Here is an 18,782-nt window from a genome sequence, read left to right on the forward strand (position 1 = left end):
GGACACGGAAAAAAAAAAAAAAAAAAAAGACGGGAAAAAAAAAAAAAAAAAAAAAGACGAAAAAAATAAATAAAATAAAAAAATAATAAAAGGAGTTTTTAAATAGTTAACTATCGGTGAACAACAAACAACACAGGCTATAGAGTAGGGTCAGATGTAAACTTACCCGTTCCTCCTCACTAGTCAGAGGTGGAGAGAGAGCCATTTCCCTCTCAAAGCTTAGAGATTAGTCCTCCTACTTTCAGAACCCTCATTTTTAGTGACAATGCAATGTCCCTCTGCACAGTGCACCAGAACTTATATAATAGCCCTACTTATAGAACATTTAGATTATTTCTTAATCTTATAAATATCATTTAATATATTTATGCAGAAGGCTTTTTCCAAATAGAACACTATTCTCTTAGGGTAAATTTTCAGAACTGGTAACTACTGCTATAGATAATAGCTAACACTTAGATAGCACTGTGTTCTATCAATAGAACAAGTGTTCTATTGATGCTATGTTCCAGGTACTGTTGTGTTTTATGTATATTTTATATATATACACATTTAAGTAACTACCGTATGACAGCTGCTAATATCACCATTTTTTTAAGCAGACTTAATTTTTTTACAGCTGTTTTAGGTTCTCAGCAAAACCTAGCAGAAGTTACAGAGAGTTGCCATATACCCTTTGACACTCCTCCCCCCACACACACTCCCCAACTATGAACATCCTGTACCAGAATAGTACCTTTGTTACTATCAGTGAACCTACATTGACACATTGTTGTCACACAAAGTTCATAGTTTACATCAGAGTTCACTCTTCATATCTACATTTTACAGATGAGAAAACTAAGGCACAGAGAAGATAAGTGATTTGCCTAAGGTCACAAAGCCAGGAAGAGTGGCAGAGCCAGGACTTAGTCATAGGCAGTCTGGCTCCAGAGACTCTGCTCCTTTACCACTGACATTTTGGTGGCTCTTGATGCATATTTGGTGCTTTTAAAATATGGCAACATTTAGGGCCAGCCCGTGGCTCGCTTGGGAGAGTGTGGTGCTGACAACACCAGGTCAAGGGTTAAGATCCCCTTACTGGTCATCTTTTTTAAGAAGAAAAATTAAAATTAAAAATGTGGCAACATTTTGCTTTGTCTCGGTCAGATGGTGACAGTTCAGGTTCAGTCGACCAATTGTCCCAATTTGTCCGGGACTAATGGTTTTTCCAGAGATGTGGGGCTTTCACTTCTAAAGCCAGAAAAGTCCTGGCCAAACAAGGACAAGTTGATCACCCTACTTTAGCCATTCCAGAGTCCTGGGGTTCAGGATAAAGTCCTTTTTAGTAATTTAATTGTCATGTCTCACAGACTCCTCCAAATGGTTCCTCAATCTTTCTCCGTCTTTCATGACCTTTTGAAGAGTACAGGTCAATTATTCTATAGAATGTCCTTAAATTTTTAAAAAACTATTTATTTATTTATTAGTATTATTTTTTTACATTCTAAGATACTGTTGCAGAGCAGTGGGGGCGGGAGGATGAAAGTGGGGGTAGGGAGGGGGCTGGTTCACTGCTGGCTTCTTTGCTGGCCTGGTTGTGGAGGGAGGAGGGATGTGGCTGAGGCCTCCAGCCCTGCCCACCTTGCCTCAGGAGCCTGGGGGTCTTCTGTGGAGGCTTGGTTGTTGCTGGGCTGGATGCAGATGTCGGGGAGGCATGGCTGAGGCCCTCGGTGGCCCCCCCTCCGGCTTGTGAGTCTGGGGGGCTTCCGCTCTTCTAGGTTTTTTTTTTTTTTTTTTTCCTTTTTGTCTTTTTTTCGTGACTGGTAACAGGATCGCAACCCTCAGTGTCGCGCCCGTACCGCGACCGGCAATGGGATCGCAACCCTCAGTGTCGCCCCCGCACCGCACTCAACCAGTGAGCAGACCGGTCTCCACATGGGATCTGAACCCTCGGCGGGAGCGCCGCCGTGCTCCCAAGTGCAGCACTCTACCGAGTGCACCACCGGGCCGGCCCTTCTTCTAGGTTTTATAGGTGTTTTTTGGTGGTATTAGACCTTTACTGGTTAATATCAGAACTTTGATCTGTGGGTTTTTTGTGTTTTCTTTCAGTTCTCTGTTGGATTATTAGCTACCCCCACCACTTAAACTCTGCACTGGAATTAATCTGTTATTCTTTGCTTACTTCTAAAATGGGGGAACTTCCTGTGGGAATCAGCACTTGAGCTCTGTGATTGAGCTAAATTGCTGCTTTGCTGCTGATTCTCTGGGGAAGGCTTTTTGTGTAACTCAGGTTTTAATTGTTGACCTTTTAAGCATTGCCGGGTCTTGTGAGGTTATGTGGAAACTCTGGTCTGGGCCTAAGTCTTTTCAGCAAACTGCACCCCCTGCAGTTCTGTATTCCTGATCAGTCTCCACTGAGTGGGCCTGTGCTGATTGGAGGGCAGATCAGTTGTCCATGCTGTGCTTCAATGTTCCCCTGGTGGGCCAGTCTCCCCTACCCCCCACACTCCATACACTTCCCATGGGATGGGCCATGTGCCAGTGCCATGTGATGACTTACCAACCTTTGAATGGCTCACTTTTTCAGTTGTCTGTGGCCCCTTGCTCCTATGTTGGTCCATGGGAACTCTGTCCATGGTCTTGCTAGTCTGGGGGCCACTAAAGCCCTCCTCTCCCCTGAAGTCTCCAAGCAACTTCACACAAAGGGCACAGCTGTGGTTTTTGTCAGCTCTTGCTCCGTGTGCTCACCAGGGCCAGCCTTGAAATGGCCAGGACTCAAAACGGTTGGAGCTATCCCTTGTTTCTCTCTCATCACAGCTTCTCCTACCTTTATGAATTCCATAGGTTTTTCCTCTTCTTCCCCTGAGCTCTAGTAGCCCCAGCTTGGCAGTCTTTGCTTTTTAATAGTAGTAAATTGGTTGATTGTGGGAGAGAGTGATGCTGGAGACCATCTAGTCCACCATCTTGATTCTCTCTAAATGTCCTTAAATTTGTATTTGTCCGATGTTTCCTCATAAGATTATAATCAGGGTATGCATTTCTTGGTAGAAATATCACATGTGTTATGCCCCTTCTCAGTGATCATATCAGGAGGCACTTGATGTTGATTTGTCTAATTACTGTTGATGATGTCTAATTATTTTGATTACTTGGTTAAGGCAGTATCTGCCAGGTTTCTCTCCTGTAAAGTTACTGCTTATCCATTAGTAATTAATAAGTATCTTGTGGAAAGGCATTTTAAGGCTGTTGATATCTTGTTTCTCATCACATTTTTTGCCCAATGGTTTTAGCATCCATTGATGATTCTTGCCTTATTCATTTTTTTTTTTTCCATCTTCAGTGTGGTTATATTGTTCATTTGAAATATAGTTAGGTTCTTTCATTTCTGTTTGTATTACATTTTAGAATTTTCCTCCATCCTCATTGATTCTATTTATTTATTTTGAGTATGTGAAAGCATTATCATGGATCCAAAAGTGAGAACTATACAAAAAGATATACTCAGAGAAATGTTACTCCCACCACCACTGCCCATCCCCCACAGTCCTTCTTTCCACCTCATTCCCACCTATTGCATGTAGCTGACCAATCTCATTACTTTCTGATTTATCCTCCCTGTGTGGCTTTTTGCACTAATGAGCTATATGTAAATTTTCTTATCTTCCCATCTTTCTTCCTCAGAAGCATGCTACAGTGCTTTGATTTTTTTTACTTAACAGTGTCCATCTCTGTTTGTAGACTTCTTCATTCTTTTTTATAGCCACATGGTACTCTTCAAACACTCTACTATGAATGGGCATTTAGGTGGTTCCTGATATTTTGCAATTACAAATTCTTAGAAGTGCCAGGTCAAAAGATAAACATATATGTAGTTTTGTTATGTATTGCTAAACTCTCTTCCACAAAGGTTATACTAATTTGTAACCCTACCAGCAATGTATGGGAGTGCCTCATCTCCTACAACCTTGCCAATAGAATGTGATCTCATACTTTTTAATTTTTGCCTATCTTATACATGAGAATGGTATCTCGTTTTAATTTGCATGTCTCATTATGAGTGAGCTTGAACATCTGGTCATACTTCTAAGGGATTTTTGAGGGAACTTCAAAAAGTTCATGAAAAGATTTGTATTATCTTTTAATTCTATTTTTCTACAAACATTTTGAAGTAACCTCATTATATATTCATATCTATCAATATCTATATCTAGTTTGTGAATTTTTTCATCAGGTTTTTGGCTTTTTTCCAAATTAAAAAAATAATAATTTATTGAGATATAATTCACATCTTATACGGTTCACTCATTCAAAGTTTACAATCAAGTGTTTCTTAGTATATTCACAGTTATGTAACCATCAACATAATCTAATTTTAGAACTTTTCATTTCCCTAAAAAGAAACTCCATATCCATTAGCAGTCAATCCCCACTTACCCCCACTCTCCCAATGCTAGACAACCACTGACATATGCTGGACATTTGCTATAATATAAATATAATTTATATTACAAATTATATTATTTATCATATAATAGAAGGGTACTTCAAAAAATTCATGGAAAGATTCATATTATCTTTTTTTTTTTTCAAAAGATGACCGGTAACGGGATCTCAACCCTTGGCTTGGTGTTGTCAGCACCATGCTCAGCCAACCCTTGGCTTGGTGTTGTCAGCACCACGCTCAGCCAGTGAGCCAACCGGCCATCCCTATATAGGATCCGAACCCATGGCCTTGGTATTATCAGCACTGCACTCTCCCGAGTGAGCCACAGGCTGGCCCCTATATTATCTTTTAATTCTGTTTCTCTATGAACTTTTTGAAGTATCCTTGTATAAATGGAATCAAAGAATATATGGGGTTTTTTTTTTCTGGCTTCTTTTACTTAGTGACAATGAAGTGCTATAACACACAGTTCCAAGCACTGTTTCTACACATTTAATCCTTATAATAATTCTATGAAATAATTACTGTTAATATGATTATCCCCATTTTATAGAAAAGGGAACTAAGGCACAGAGAGATCATACAGCATTGCCTATGGTTACACAGCAATAAGAAGACAGGCTTTGGAATGAGACAGACCTCAAGTCTGAGCTCTATCACTTGATTGCCCTGTGACTTATGAAACATTACTTAAACTCCCTCAGTATTTCTCAAACATTAGTTAAATGAGGATAACAATGGCTGAATCATAGAATTGTTGTAGAGCTAATGATATGACATAGGAAAAGTGCTTAGTCTAAGGCCTCAAACTGAAGTGTTCAGTTAATTTTAGTGGTTCAGTTAATTGTAGTGGTTATTAATAGGTAGAGCCAGGTAAAGACCTGGCTCACTGGCATCATTGGCCTGCCTCCCTTAGTATGTAGACGCATCTGAGATGCCATTAAAAAAAAAAATTATATACCATGAAATTCACCATTTTAAAGTGTGCAATTCGGTAGTTTTTAGTATATTCACAAGGTTGTGAATATACATCACCACTATCAAAATATTCTAGAATATTTTCATCACCCCAGAAAGAAACTCTATACCCACTAGCAATTTCTCCCCCATTTCCCCCTCACCCCAGCCCCTGGAAACCACTAATATACTTTCTGTCTGTGGATTTGTCTATTATGAACATTTCATATAAATGCAATAAAGGAATGGCTGATTAGCTCAGTTGGACAGAACCTGGTGTTATAACAACTAAGGTCAAGGGTTTGGATCGCTGTACTGGCCAGCCACCTGGAAAAAAAAAAAAAAAAGGAATCATACAATATGTGGCCTTTTGTATTTGGCTTCTTTCATTTAGCATAATGTTTTCAAAGTTCATTCATGTGGTAGTAAGTATCAGTACATCATTCCTTTTTTTTTTTGCCAAATAATATTTCATTGTATGGGTATACCACATTTTGTTTATCCATTCTTCAATTGATGGACACTTGGGTTGTTTCTACTTTCTAGCTATTGTGAATATTGCTACTATGATCATTAATGTACAAGTTTTTGTATGAACATGTTTTCACTTCTCCTGGGTATATACCTAGGAGTGGAACTGCTGGGTCGTATGATAACTCTGCTTTTTTTTTTTTTTTTGAGGATCTGCCAAACTACTTTTCCAAAGCAGCTCCATCATTTTACATTCCCACCAGCAATGTATGAGCATTCCAATTTCTTCACATCCTTGTCAACACTTGTTATTAACTGTCTTTTATTTTAGCCATCTTAGAAGATGTGGAGTAGTATTTCACAGTGGTTTTGATTTGCATCTGCCTGATAACTAACAGTGTTGAGCATGAGATGCCAGCTTTTAAGTCAGCTCTTTCTGTGTCTGTAGCTGTGTGTTTCCTATAGAAAGTCTCCCCTGGGTTCCTGTTTATGTCCTGCCTGGACTTAGTGGTCATTTTGACCTCTTGGAGGCTGATTGATACCTTCTTAGTGAGGTGCATTGGGGAAGACCTTTGGGCAGGTTACTGTGTATCTAGGATTCAAAGTGTGGGTTCCTCTTGTCAGCAGATTCATGTTAGTATTGAGGCAGTGCAGCCGTCATGTAGGCTTGTCAAACTGCTGGGGCAAGGCCAGCCTCTCTTCTGGACACCCCAGTGATCAGGATCAAGGTTTCTTGAGCTGGAAACAATCTTGAGAGTTCATGTCATCCATCCTTCTGCAACGAGACACCTCTCACCCCCACCCTACCAGATTGGAGAGAGTCTCTAATTTATTCCTTCAAAAATCCCTTTAAGAAGAAATTCCACAGGCCCCATTTACCACCAGCCATTATTTTAGCAGTCTTCTGTGTTATAAAATTTCCTTGCTCTGACCCAGATCCCACCTTCTGTAGCATAAGCCAATTTCCTCTCATGCTTTCCTTCCTCAGAAGATGTGAAAGACAGCTGCTCCCTAGGAGGGCCTTCATTCTCAGGTCAGACAAAACCACTTTGGCTGGAGAAGCCCTCACGTGAGAAAGTCCAGACCAAGCTAGGCCCCTCCAGGAGACTTTAAAGACTGAATGACCTTGTCATTTGGTTATTGCCTGAGTGCCTACTTTGAAAAAGAGAACTTCTGACAGGCTCTGGGTTGTGTGTTTATCCTGAGGCAGGCCATTCCAAACTCATGTTTCAGAGTTTAGAGGTTGCATCCAGCCAGCCTGGTGGGTGGTAATCAGATGCAGGTGGAGACCATCTGGCTGGGCCTGTCCCTCCCGTCCAGTCAAGCGAAGGCTGCCTGCCCACCACAGAGCTGGCCCAGAAAGCACCCCGTGTGGAGGCAGATGGTGTACATGTGCGTGTGTGCACATGAACCCCCACGCACATGTGCACACAGCCCTCCTTAGTGAGGTGGTGCTGTGTGGATGCACATGATCCAGTGATGTCTCCTTTGCGTCTGAGGCTTCTCCCCATTGTACAGCCCAAGAGAAACATGGTTTATTTAGTCTGTTTCTCAAGTTTTTGTGGTTAGAAATCATGTTCTTTTTTTTGGCCCAAGATGAAAGCCCTGGAGTAATGGTCTAATACATTTTACAAAGCCACCTCTAATTGGTGGCAGCTTGAAATCTTCCCTTTGCCCTAGTGACCCATGTTCTTTTGCAGTTTTAATTGGAGTCAATCTTCCATTATAGTCCCTCAGCCTTTCTGCACTGAATTGACCCCAAACAGGGCAATTCAGCAAGAAAATAAAATATTTTATGTGGTGTCCTTCCAAGCTTTTACTTCCTAGCCTCGTCTCCAAAATTCCACGTGGGTACCCTCAAAATGGATTATGCTTCCCATGTTGCTAGATACCTGGAGAAAATGCAAACCATGGACAATTTCTTTAAATGTGATTGGGTTTGACCATGATAATTTCTAAGGATTCCTTTTCAATCCATTAGAAAATTTAGCTTCTCAAGGGTAATGTACAGCAGGGCCAGGTTCACCTAGGCACACAAAGCCAAGGCTAGGACTGATGTCAGCTTCTGAGACTTTGGAATCTCTTTCTATATAGTCTCTGGCCTGACCTCTTGGGGTGATGATAAGGAAAAGCTATGTGGAATCCCAGGATCGGGCATCAACCACATCGTCAGCCCTTGAGAAGTCTCTCCTCTGATCGCCTGTTCTGGGAACTGTGGCTAGCAGAAGAGGTGTTGGCTGTCATCTTAGTTTATGATTTGTGTTTGTATGCTGAGGAGTTTACATGTGTATAATCATTGTAGCTCATGTTTGTACAAGATATAATTACTGAAAATTATATCATGAATGTATTTTAACTTTTAACTCTTCCTGTGCTGGCAAGCCTCATGCAGCTCTCAGGAACCCCTCCCTAGACACTTCCCTTACTGGGAAGTTGTGGTACCCCACCAGCCAGGCCCAGCTCTCTGATCCGCATCATTGCCCTTTCTGGCAAAATTCCATTTCAGGGACTGCTTTGATATTCAGAGCTTGAGTGTTTCCTAGCAGATAAGGAGGCAGGCATTCCTACCTTGTCTCATTGTCACTTTGGTGAGTTGTAGCCACAGACACAATAATTCTCATCAGTCTGGGTCACCAGGGGATGGGATAGGAGGGCAAACTGTGTCTCTCTTGGGTTCTAGTGATTGAAGAATGAACATGGAGAGCCAGATTTCAGGAAGAGCATGTACTGATAGATGATTCGTGTGGCCCTGTAAATGTTACTTCTGCTGGGTTTCAGGAAGAATATGGGCCCACCCAGTATTTGGAATCTACCTTGGGACCCATCCACAATTGCTGAGTTTGGAGACCAGCCAGTCCAGCCTGAGGATTGTACCCTTGTGGGGAAGAGTGGAGATGGGAGTGGAGAAAGGATCTTGTCTTCACAGAGCACACAGACATGTTGGTGGCTCACAGGACACGCATCCTTAGCAAACTAAGTAGGTGCTATTGACAGCTTGAAGGAATAAGGAGCGAGAATAAGGAGGATTTTCAGTAGTGGTGCCTCAGTCATACAGAAAGGAATGTTGCAGAGCCACAAAATTTAGAACTCATAATTCAGAGTGCCAGCAGGGGGATTTGGCCAGGCCAAGGTCATATATATGTACCCATTGCTGGCAGGAGGGCGAGGCAAGATTCTCATTCCTTATAGGCTTTTGAGGTCCTTCCTTCCACCAAGGCTCACACCCTGGGAGAGTCCACTGAATAGAAGGTTTGGATGCTGAAGCCACCCCCAAAAAAGGGAGGAATTATAATTAGAATTTTAAGATGACATTTTTCCTAAGGTAGCTGAGCTTAAAACATTTGCTTTTTATTTCTTTCAGGTTTACAGGAACAGACGGACCCAGTGGTTTTGGCTTTGAGTTGACATTTCGTCTGAAGAGAGAAACAGGGGAGTCTGCCCCACCAACGTGGCCAGCAGAGCTAATGCAGGGCTTGGCCCGATACGTGTTCCAGTCAGGTAAGAGCGCAGGAGCTGGCTGGTGTGCTGGTCCCTTTGCCATGAGCCTTGTTGGCTTTGAGAACTCGTAGGCATGTTTTCATGTCTGTGGGTGACTTTTCCTGGGAGTATGAAACCCCAGTTAGAGGGTGGCTAATTTTCCTGGTGTGTCATGGCAGAGAGGGTTATGTTACTGAGCCCTCCAGCAGCAGGTGGGTGTCCCTGCCACTGTTCTGACAGCCTGAGCCCTTGTAGTTTCCGTAATTAGCATGGTCCTTGCTCCCTGCTGCCAGTGGTCTAGCCATCTCTCTTTCTGGAGCCACAAGCAAATGTTAATCTTGACTAAGGCTTGGGTTAACGGTAGAAGCTGGGCGAGAGAAAGAATTGCCAGGAGATTTCTCCCTCACAGGGTGAAGGAAAAGCTGAATCAGACAATCAGAAATATTGTTTGATTCAAATGATTCACGTGCCCTCTGGTGGATTGTCCTTTGCTGCTGGTACCCCTCTGGAGAGAGCTAATATGGAACCTGAAGTGGGGCTTTGTGCTGGGAGCTTTGGTCTCACACTCTTGGCTCAGCCTGCCTGTAGTCCTCCAGTGGGATGAAATGTCAAAGCTAAATTTTTTGTGGAGGGTTTCATATCATCTGAATGTTTCTAGGTGGCTGCTTAATTGCTCAGAATTTCCGTATGACTTCAGATTTTATTTCTTTGGTTTTGTAAGTAGCCTTTAAATGAAGGTTGAGGTACTTTCCCCCAACTCTTTTGCTCTTTGACTGTCATAGATAAGTACAGAGTGGCATCTAGGCCAGGGTCTCTCAAAATGTGGTCCTTGGACCACCTGCATCTGAAGTGCCTAGAGAACTTGTTGCAAACATATTCCTGGGCCCCACTGGAGACCTCTGACTCAGAATCTTTGGGGATGTTGTTCCCAGATGCTTCTGATAGAGACTACATTTGGAGAACCATAGATCTGGTAGCTTCTCTAGGTACAGTGACTTTTTTTCAAGCCTTAAGTAGGTTATAAATTTGGGGTGCAATAGACTCATCTGGGTTCATCTAGGTTAAACCCCTCTGCCTTCATTCCAGATCTCTGGGAGTCAGTTCTTAGCAGGGTTGTTGTCACATTATGAGACAGATCCATAGCTACCATCTACCATCATGTGTCCTATGGGATAGTCTCCTCTTGAAATCTACAGTGGGTCTTCTCTAAAGAGGGGTTCCCAAATCTGGCTGCTCATAAGATCCCCTGGAGAGCCTGTCAACATACTGATTCTCAGACCTCCCTGCCCAGCTCTGAGTTGGCCAGAGGTAGAATTGGGGCATCTGTTTCTTTTTGAAATCTACAGTGGGTCTTCTCTAAAGAGGGGTTCCCAAATCTGGCTGCTCATAAGATCCGCTGGAGAGCCTGTCAACATACTGATTCTCAGACCTCCCTGCCCAGCTCTGAGTTGGCCAGAGGTAGAATTGGGGCATCTGTTTCTTCACCAGCTTCCCATGGGATTCAGAGGCAGTTGGTGTGGGAATAGTGATTGGGCTCTAAAGTACTGTTGACCGGTAAGAAGTAACATTCACAGGGTCAGGGGAAACAAGCTGCCTAAAGCAGCTGGTTCACATAATTTGGTACTGTCCCAGTATAGTTTGCAGAGTCTTTTAAAATCATGCCAAGAGTCTACTGCCTGAGCCCTTTGTATCCCTGCCTTTCCATTCTTGGTCTGCCTAAAGCTGACTCCAGTATAGCACTGTCTTTATGAAAATAAACTTTTCTTGGTGTGAAATTTGATCTGCTCTGGGAAAGGGGCCTCTACAGACTAGGCAATCTCTTGCTTGTATAGACTAACTCCCTGTATACTGCTTATGCCAGTGCATTCATATATGTACCTGCTCAGGTGGATAGAGGTCAGAGAAATGTAAAATAGGTGTCATGCACTACTGTCAGATGGGAGTCAAGTAGATGAACTTCTGAAATTAATTCTGAAATAGTTCTGAAATTATAACGCAAGTCTGTGGGAAGATAGGATTTGACTTGCAAGAGTTTATTTCGCCTACACAGTAAACATCCCTAGTGACCATTTTGCAACTACTAATGTAGTCATTGATTCAGGCAGAGATCATCAGTGGCTGCCAAAACTTCTGGGTAAAAAGGTTGTTGGGGAACAAGATACGCACAAGGATTCAAAAAAATCACTGCACAGATTACTTATTAAGGAGAGAAAAAGAATACCTTTATAACGGAAAGGTTTGGGTGGACATCACCTTAATCAAATGATCAAACGTAGCAGCACTAGTAATGGATCAAATTAGATTATTATGTACCTCCTTACGTGTTGCAGTGTGAAGTATGAAACATCAGCTGTGTAGCCCTTTTGCAGAAATGTTTAACCCAAGTGGAATCATGAGCGAACAGTCAGACAAGTCCAGATCGTGGAGCATTTTATAAGACAACCACCTGGATTCTTAAAAAGTGTCAGTGTTGTGAAAGAAATAAAAAGACAAAAGGCAGGGAATGTCCTAGATTAAAGGAAACGTGACAATTTAAGTTCACTGCGTGATCCTTGATTGGATCATGAGTTGAAAAAAAGGTCATTTTTAGGATAATTAGAAAAATATGAATTAGACTGTATATTAGGTAATAGTATTGTACTATTGTGAAATTTCTTGAGTGTGATTATGATATTATGGTTGTATGGGATAATGTCCTTGTTCTTGGGAGATAAAGGCTGAACTATTTGTGGATAAAATGACATGATGTCTTGCAACCTAATTGTCACATGATTTGGCAAAAAAAGAAAACGTCTATGTGTGGAGAGAGAAGAGAAAACAAATGTGATGAAATATTAACAACTGGTGGATCGAGGTGAAGGGTATTTGGGTATTCATTGTACTGTTTCTCTAACTTTTCTATAGGAGTGGAAATTTTCAAAATAAGTTATGACTGTTCTTGAGTGTACGTTGGTGACTATACTCTGCAGTCCCTTCTGCACCGATAGCCTCTCTTACAGTGGCTCTAATGTAACCACTGTAGTTTGTGCCCGCAGATCACTTAAAGCTCTTTAGAATGGGGCAGGATGACTACACACCTAAAAGTATAGTACTTGAGTTTCTGTTTTCCAGATTTTCTGTAATATGATTGTACTACTTAAATAACAAGTAAAATGAATCTACTTAAATTTTTTTTAGAACGTGGCAGAGAATAATAGTAAATTATTTAAATATTGGGAAAATGATAAAGAAAAGTAAATGGTAACTGATTTAAGATAGGATACCATAGCTAAGGCCCTAAATGGTAATGAGGATAAGAGCTAAGGTTTAGTAGTGTGTTCTTTGTGCCATGTATGACTATAAATGCTCATTTAATATGCAGACAAGCCCCGTGAGTTAGGTACTGTGTTATACCAGCTTTCCAGTTGCAGAAAGCAAGACAATACAGAGAGGTTAAGTAGCATGTTCAAGGTTACATATCTAGCTGGTACAAAGGCAGGATTGAACCCAGGAAGTGTAACTCTTCATGGCACTCTCTTAACCATGAGGCCATGTTGCCTATAGCTCAGCTGATATCTGGTCTGCTGGATATCTCAGGCTGGACAGTGAGAGTCATCCACATGGATGGTTGCTGCTGGCTCCTGTGGCGTCTGTGCTCTGTGATGCCTCACTCTGCATTAGACATATACTGATGCTCAAAATCGTGACATTCTGGAGCATTTCAAAAAGAGAAGAAGCAAAAGCCATTCATATATTACCCAAATCTTCTCTCATCCATGTTTTCATTTTTAACTTTTTAGTCATGAAAATATGTTTATAAAAAGTATACATATAACTGTACAGCTTGATGAGTTTTCACAAACCAAACACATCCATGTAACCAGCACTCAAATCAAGAAAACAGACTAGTTCTCCAGAATCCTCCCATTGTCTCCTTTTAGTCACCGCCCTTCCCCTATCCTGACTTCCAAGAACATTATCCTTTCATTTTTTTTCTCATTTCACTGCTCAGCGCAGATCCTCAGCACCATGTCGTATCTGAACTCATTGGCGATAGCCTAAGTAGGCCCCCATCTCTACTCCTCTCCCCCGAACTTGTCTCCATCCCAGATCAAGGGGGCAGCATAGTATGGTGGCTTAAGAGTGTGGCCCCTGGACCCAGCCTGCCTGCATTCATTGCTTAGTTCTGCCAGTTACTACTTCCTTGGGCAGTGTGTCCGTACATTTGCTCATCTATAAAGCAGGAATGATTAATAGTAACTGTGCAGGAAGTTATCGAGAGGATAAAATGAGTTAATACCCATAAAACACTTAGAAAAGTACCTGATACATAGTAAGTATTCTATAAGTATTACTGGCAATTATTATTATTCAGTCTTAAAAAACTTTATATGGATCGAGAAGGTGGATACCTTGGTTTTTTGTTTTTTCAGTGATAGTAAAGACCCTATTTAATGTGAAAACCCTATTAGGAAATGCTTTGCTTGTTCCTAAATCAGATGCCTGCCTTAGCTGACATGGTGACATTTGGTGCCATTGTCTTGCTCCCACGCAGGAAGTCAGTAATAGTGATGCAAATAAAATTACCTTGTTTTGTATATCATGTTATATGACCAGAAAACAAATTCAGTTCAGATTTGGCTCCTTGATTTTATGTAGTTGATTTATATAGTTGCCTGTGAAATCTTATGCTAATCAAATGTAGTAGAGCCCATGCAGTTTAGTGGGACCTTGCAGTAAATCCTTTAATAGATAAAGAGTCTTTTTGTAGTGTGAATAATGGCCCCTTATTGCAAATGTTTTATAAGATTGGGTTTAGGCTTATCAGGTTTTCTCAGAGCAGAGCACGCTCAACTGATGCTGTAGAGAACCTCCCTCATGACTTGTAGGCACAGTCTACCCTCTGTGTGGTCATTCTGCGAAATTATGCATATACATATATACAGAATGTGTACTTTATATTTGATGTGTACATAGATACACCTACATGTGTAAATAGCATCAGCATCATAATTCTGTTTGATGGTCTTGCCTCACTCATGCTGTCCACTTTAAACCCAGTGACTGTGGAACACTCCACCCACCACTTTGCATGTGAGAACCTGCTGAGCACTATAATCAAGTACAGGGAATGTTTAGACCTGCTTTTCCAGATCTAAATAGAATCCACAGTTTTACCATCCAAGCTTGGATATAGCATCTGGGCAGTGGTAGGCAAAGGAAAGAGGAATGATGATACTCTGGTGGGTGTGGAGTCAGGGTTGTGATGCCCACGTCCAGCCATGGGGCCATGTGAGGCAGCCTCTGAAGCCTGCTCTGAAGAATGATGCAGATGGGTCCTGTAACTTGGCCCTGACCTGCTGGAGGACAGTTACCCTCTGGTAGGTTTGCTCAGAGGTAGGAAGTTGAGCTGGAGGGAAAAGGAAGTAGAAATGAGAGAGACTGGGAAAGAAGAGCATCCAGAGGTGGTGAAGGCTTCCAGGTGTGGGGGTGGGATAGGTTAGGGTTTATCATAGCTGGCACTCTTCTTCTGGTTATAAGAAAATGACAGAACCCCAACTCAAGCAACCTTAAACAATAACAGACTTTAATGGCTCAGGTTATTGGGACATCCAGGGTTTCAGGCATGGCTTAATCTATATGTTCAAACAGTGTCCTCAGGGCTATGACTCTTTGTATGTTGATCTTGTACTGCAGACTGGCTCTCCCCATGTGCCAGGAAAGATGAGCACCACCATTCCTGGTTTCAGGTTCTCTCAGTTTGTAGTCCCAGCAGGCAAAAGGCTTTTTATTTTTACTTTCAACATTCTACATCAATCCCGGGGAAGGACTCAAGTTATTTCTGCCTGGGCCATGTGACCACCCTGCTTGGTGGTCGTGGTCAAGGTGGAACACCAGGATTTATGTTGAAAGTTCTCCTCCTCACTTCCAACCACATGGAGTGAGAGGGAAGTCCTCAAAAGCGAAGGGCAGAAAAAGAACATGTGTGGCTCTGGGTGGGCAAAATCAGTTGCTCCCACAGGGCTGTAGAGACATCTCTTACCTTATTAATCTTAGTGTGCAGTTGTGCTTGGAAATCAAATCATTAGAGAGGTGTAGATGGAGCGGGCACCTTTTGTTCTTTCTTGTTATGTCTGTTGGGAAGGTTTTGACCATCTGTAATAGAACACCTGACTAGAATGACCTAACAATAGGGTACTTATCTTAAACAGGAAGTCCTCTGGAAAAGGGGCAGTTCTAGGGTTCTTTGTCATGTGTTCAACGATATTATCAAGGGCCCAAGTTCTTTCTAACTTTTGCTCTGCTTCTTCAGCACTTTGGCTTGTCCTTTTAAACTGGTTCCCTCTTGTTCCAAAGATGGCTGCCATGATCCCTAGCATCCTGGAATCACACTTGACAGGTCTTCAAGCAGTAGGAGAGACATCTCTGTCCTGTGTGTCTTTTAAAGATCAATCAGGAGACCATGCTGGCTGGAAATTGGCCCAGCTCCCCAAAGATCATGGCCAAGAAAAGGCAGAAAAATAAAATTGGGAAATGACCATTGGGTGAGCAAAACAGTGTCTAGCACTCCCACCTAAGGAGCCCCAGCCCTGCCTGGGATCAGAGGAACCTTAAATATTGGTCAGAACACTGGGCCAGTACAGAAGTATCATGTGGGAAGAAAATGTTCCAGTCATGAGGATGGGGTGCCCATCATTTCACCTGCTACAGCAGATTTAGAACCAAATCTAGCCTCTGGCATGAATCATTTAGAAAGTTCTGAAGAAAATACATCAGTAACTTTACCAGTAGACACTTCTGTCTACATTTGTCTTTCCTTCTTTGCAGCCAGTTTCTCCTTCTGCACTATTCCCTTTTAATTTTATGATCAGCTTATTCTTTCTTCTCGGATTGCCAGTGACTGCTCCCCTGCCCCCCACCCTCTGGGTTTCGTAGAAAGAAACCATTCTCCAACTCAGCAGGGCTTGATTTCTGAGCTGGTCTTTAGAATTCTGTGGGAGAGGCTGTCTGCTCTCAGTTCTGCCATTGGTAGGCCTTAACCACAAATTCCAAGACAATTTCACTTGAGTTTTTAGCACAAACATGGCCCCCCAACCTTGTAACAGACACTGTGGATATTCAAGTACCTTTGCTTGCTGCTGTTTAATGGCAACCTCATAACATGTGTTGAGTCTGCTCAATTTGTGATTCAGGCCCAAAAAGGGACCTCTCCTGAGCCATCAGAGCTAATAGGTGATTGAACTCTGTGGTACTGAGAGACGAATGCCAACAGAGATTTAAAAAAAAAATTTTTTTTTTGTCTTTCCTTTTTCGTTTTTATAAAAGAAATACTTGTTCAGGGGCCGGCCCGGTGGCGCACTGGATAGTGCGCCGCTTGGGAAGCGCGGCGGCGCTCCCGCCCGAGGGTTCGGATCCCACATACATACCGGTTCCCGCTCACTGGCTGAGCGAGGCGCGGGAGCAACCCCGAGGGTTGCGATCCTGTTGCCGGTCTTGGTCCGGTACGGGGGCGACACTGAGGGTTGCGATCCGATGCCGGACACGGAAAAAGACAAAAAAAAAAAAAAAAAAAAACTTGTTCATTATAGAAACTGAAACAAATATATAACAGAGAAAGTGAAAATCCTTCATAATTCATTCTCCCACCGAGAAAACTTTGGGGTTCCTATTTCCAGATTTTCTTTTCAATGCATATATCCAGATAGAATTATCGTGGTTTCATAAAAATGGACCATGCTTTTCATACTGCTTTTTTTTTGTATATATAAAAAAGATGACTGGTAAGGGGATCTCAACCCTTGACTTGCTGTTTTCAGCACCACACTCTCCCAAGTGAGCTAACCGGCCATCCCTATATAGGGATCCGAACCCACAGCCTTGGTGTTATCAGCATCACACTCTCCCAAGTGAGCCATGGGCCGGCCCTCATACTGCTTTTTAACTTGCTTTTTTAACTTAATATCTTTTGGACCTCTTTCCATGTCAGTATGTTCTTTTATACTGTACCCTTTTAAAAAATCTATATATACCGTACTTTATTTAACTGGTCTCCTATTGTTGAGCATTTGGGTTATTTCCAATTTTTTCCTACCACAAATCTACAGTGAGCATCCTTGTATATGTATGTCTTTGTACTCTTGCCTAAGTATTTCTGTGGGATAAATTCCTAGAAGTGGGATCGCTAGGTTAAGAGAAACGAACATTTTACATGCTAATAGCCATTGCTGAAGGATTTTTGAAAGTGAGGGGAAGTTAGATGAATGAATATATTATAATAATACTGTTGTGACCGACAAGTAAATGTAATAATTGTTTTCAACAAATAATAGAATGATTGTTATATAAAAGCATTTTTATAGCAACAAGGTACTCTACTGAGTCTTTGAGAATTGATCTCCTTTCTTAGGTTACTTGGTCTGAGAGAGATTGGTTAGTACATTTTAAATGGCATACATGTGGGACTGGGAAATACCAGCAAGGCCTTATAGAGTGCATTGGACAGTTTAGATTTAGTACAGGAACCCATCCATCATGCTTCCTGTCTGTGAAGTTGGAAGTGTAGCAGACACAGCCTGTCTCCTGAAGTCAGATATTGACAGCAGATCTAGTTTTATATATGGAAACTCAGGGAATTGTGGAGTTTTCTTAAGTTTTGTCTCTTCCTTCCTCTCCTAGAGTTAAAATTACACATGTGGTTGGTTCAGTCTCTTTCTAAGGGCTTTTTTAAAAAAAATCTTGCTTCTCTGTAATTAAAAGAATAAATAAAACAATAGCTGTTGAGCACCACACTATCGTAGGCACTTACATTCTCTTATTTAACTTCTGCAGGAGGTAGCCTGGTGAGGACGATACTGATATTGCCACACTTTAGATGAGGAAATCAGGTTAGAGAGGTGATGGGCCCCACAGGATTCCCCACATCTGGTGAGTGGCAGCAACCAGACTCTGAGGACAGCCTGACCAGCATTGGTTTGTGTGCCTCTGGGTCTCAAAGGATCCATTTTAAATGCAGAAAGACGACTTAGGGGAAAAGGAGCTCTTTTTCATCAGTTACATTTATTTTATTTAAGTGCCTGCCACATACCAGGGGCTCTGTTAGATGCTGAGTGAGCTGTGTGGATCCCTGCCCTCAGGTACAGACACTGAAAAATAGGCAAGTAAATATTTAATTCCAAAAGATGGCTGAAAGGTAAAGATGAGGCACTGAAAGAAGGCTTGCGGGACTGAAGGGAGGCCAGGAGAGGAAAAGGCTCAGGAAAAGCTGGAGGCTCACAGGGATGGGAAAGTGCTGGGCTTGAGGCAAGTTGCGATGGAGAGTCTGGATTTGATTCTAAGGGCAATGGAAAGCTATGAAAGCAATTTTAAGGTGAAACGACCAGCTTGGGGAGTGAGACCTCCCTCCCCTTTTTTTAGAAAAAAGAAAATTAAGATGTGCTTGGATTTGAGGTATTTGAGACTTTCTACCTGCTAT

The 18,782-nt window shown here is 42.0% G+C and overlaps 1 protein-coding gene across 2 annotated transcripts in view; it reads left to right on the plus strand.

The window, feature by feature from the left end:
- Positions 1–18,782, plus strand: part of SUFU (suppressor of fused homolog (Drosophila)) — a 105,004-nt gene that overhangs the window by 23,121 nt on the left and 63,101 nt on the right. For both annotated transcript variants that reach the window (XM_008569716.1, XM_008569715.1), the window contains exon 3: positions 9,216–9,352. In XM_008569716.1, the coding sequence (XP_008567938.1) occupies positions 9,216–9,352 (137 nt within the window). The remainder of the gene's footprint in view (positions 1–9,215; positions 9,353–18,782) is intronic.

This window comes from Galeopterus variegatus, unplaced genomic scaffold (genome assembly GCF_000696425.1).
Source record: "Galeopterus variegatus unplaced genomic scaffold, G_variegatus-3.0.2 Scaffold525, whole genome shotgun sequence".
NCBI lineage: Eukaryota > Metazoa > Chordata > Mammalia > Dermoptera > Cynocephalidae > Galeopterus > Galeopterus variegatus.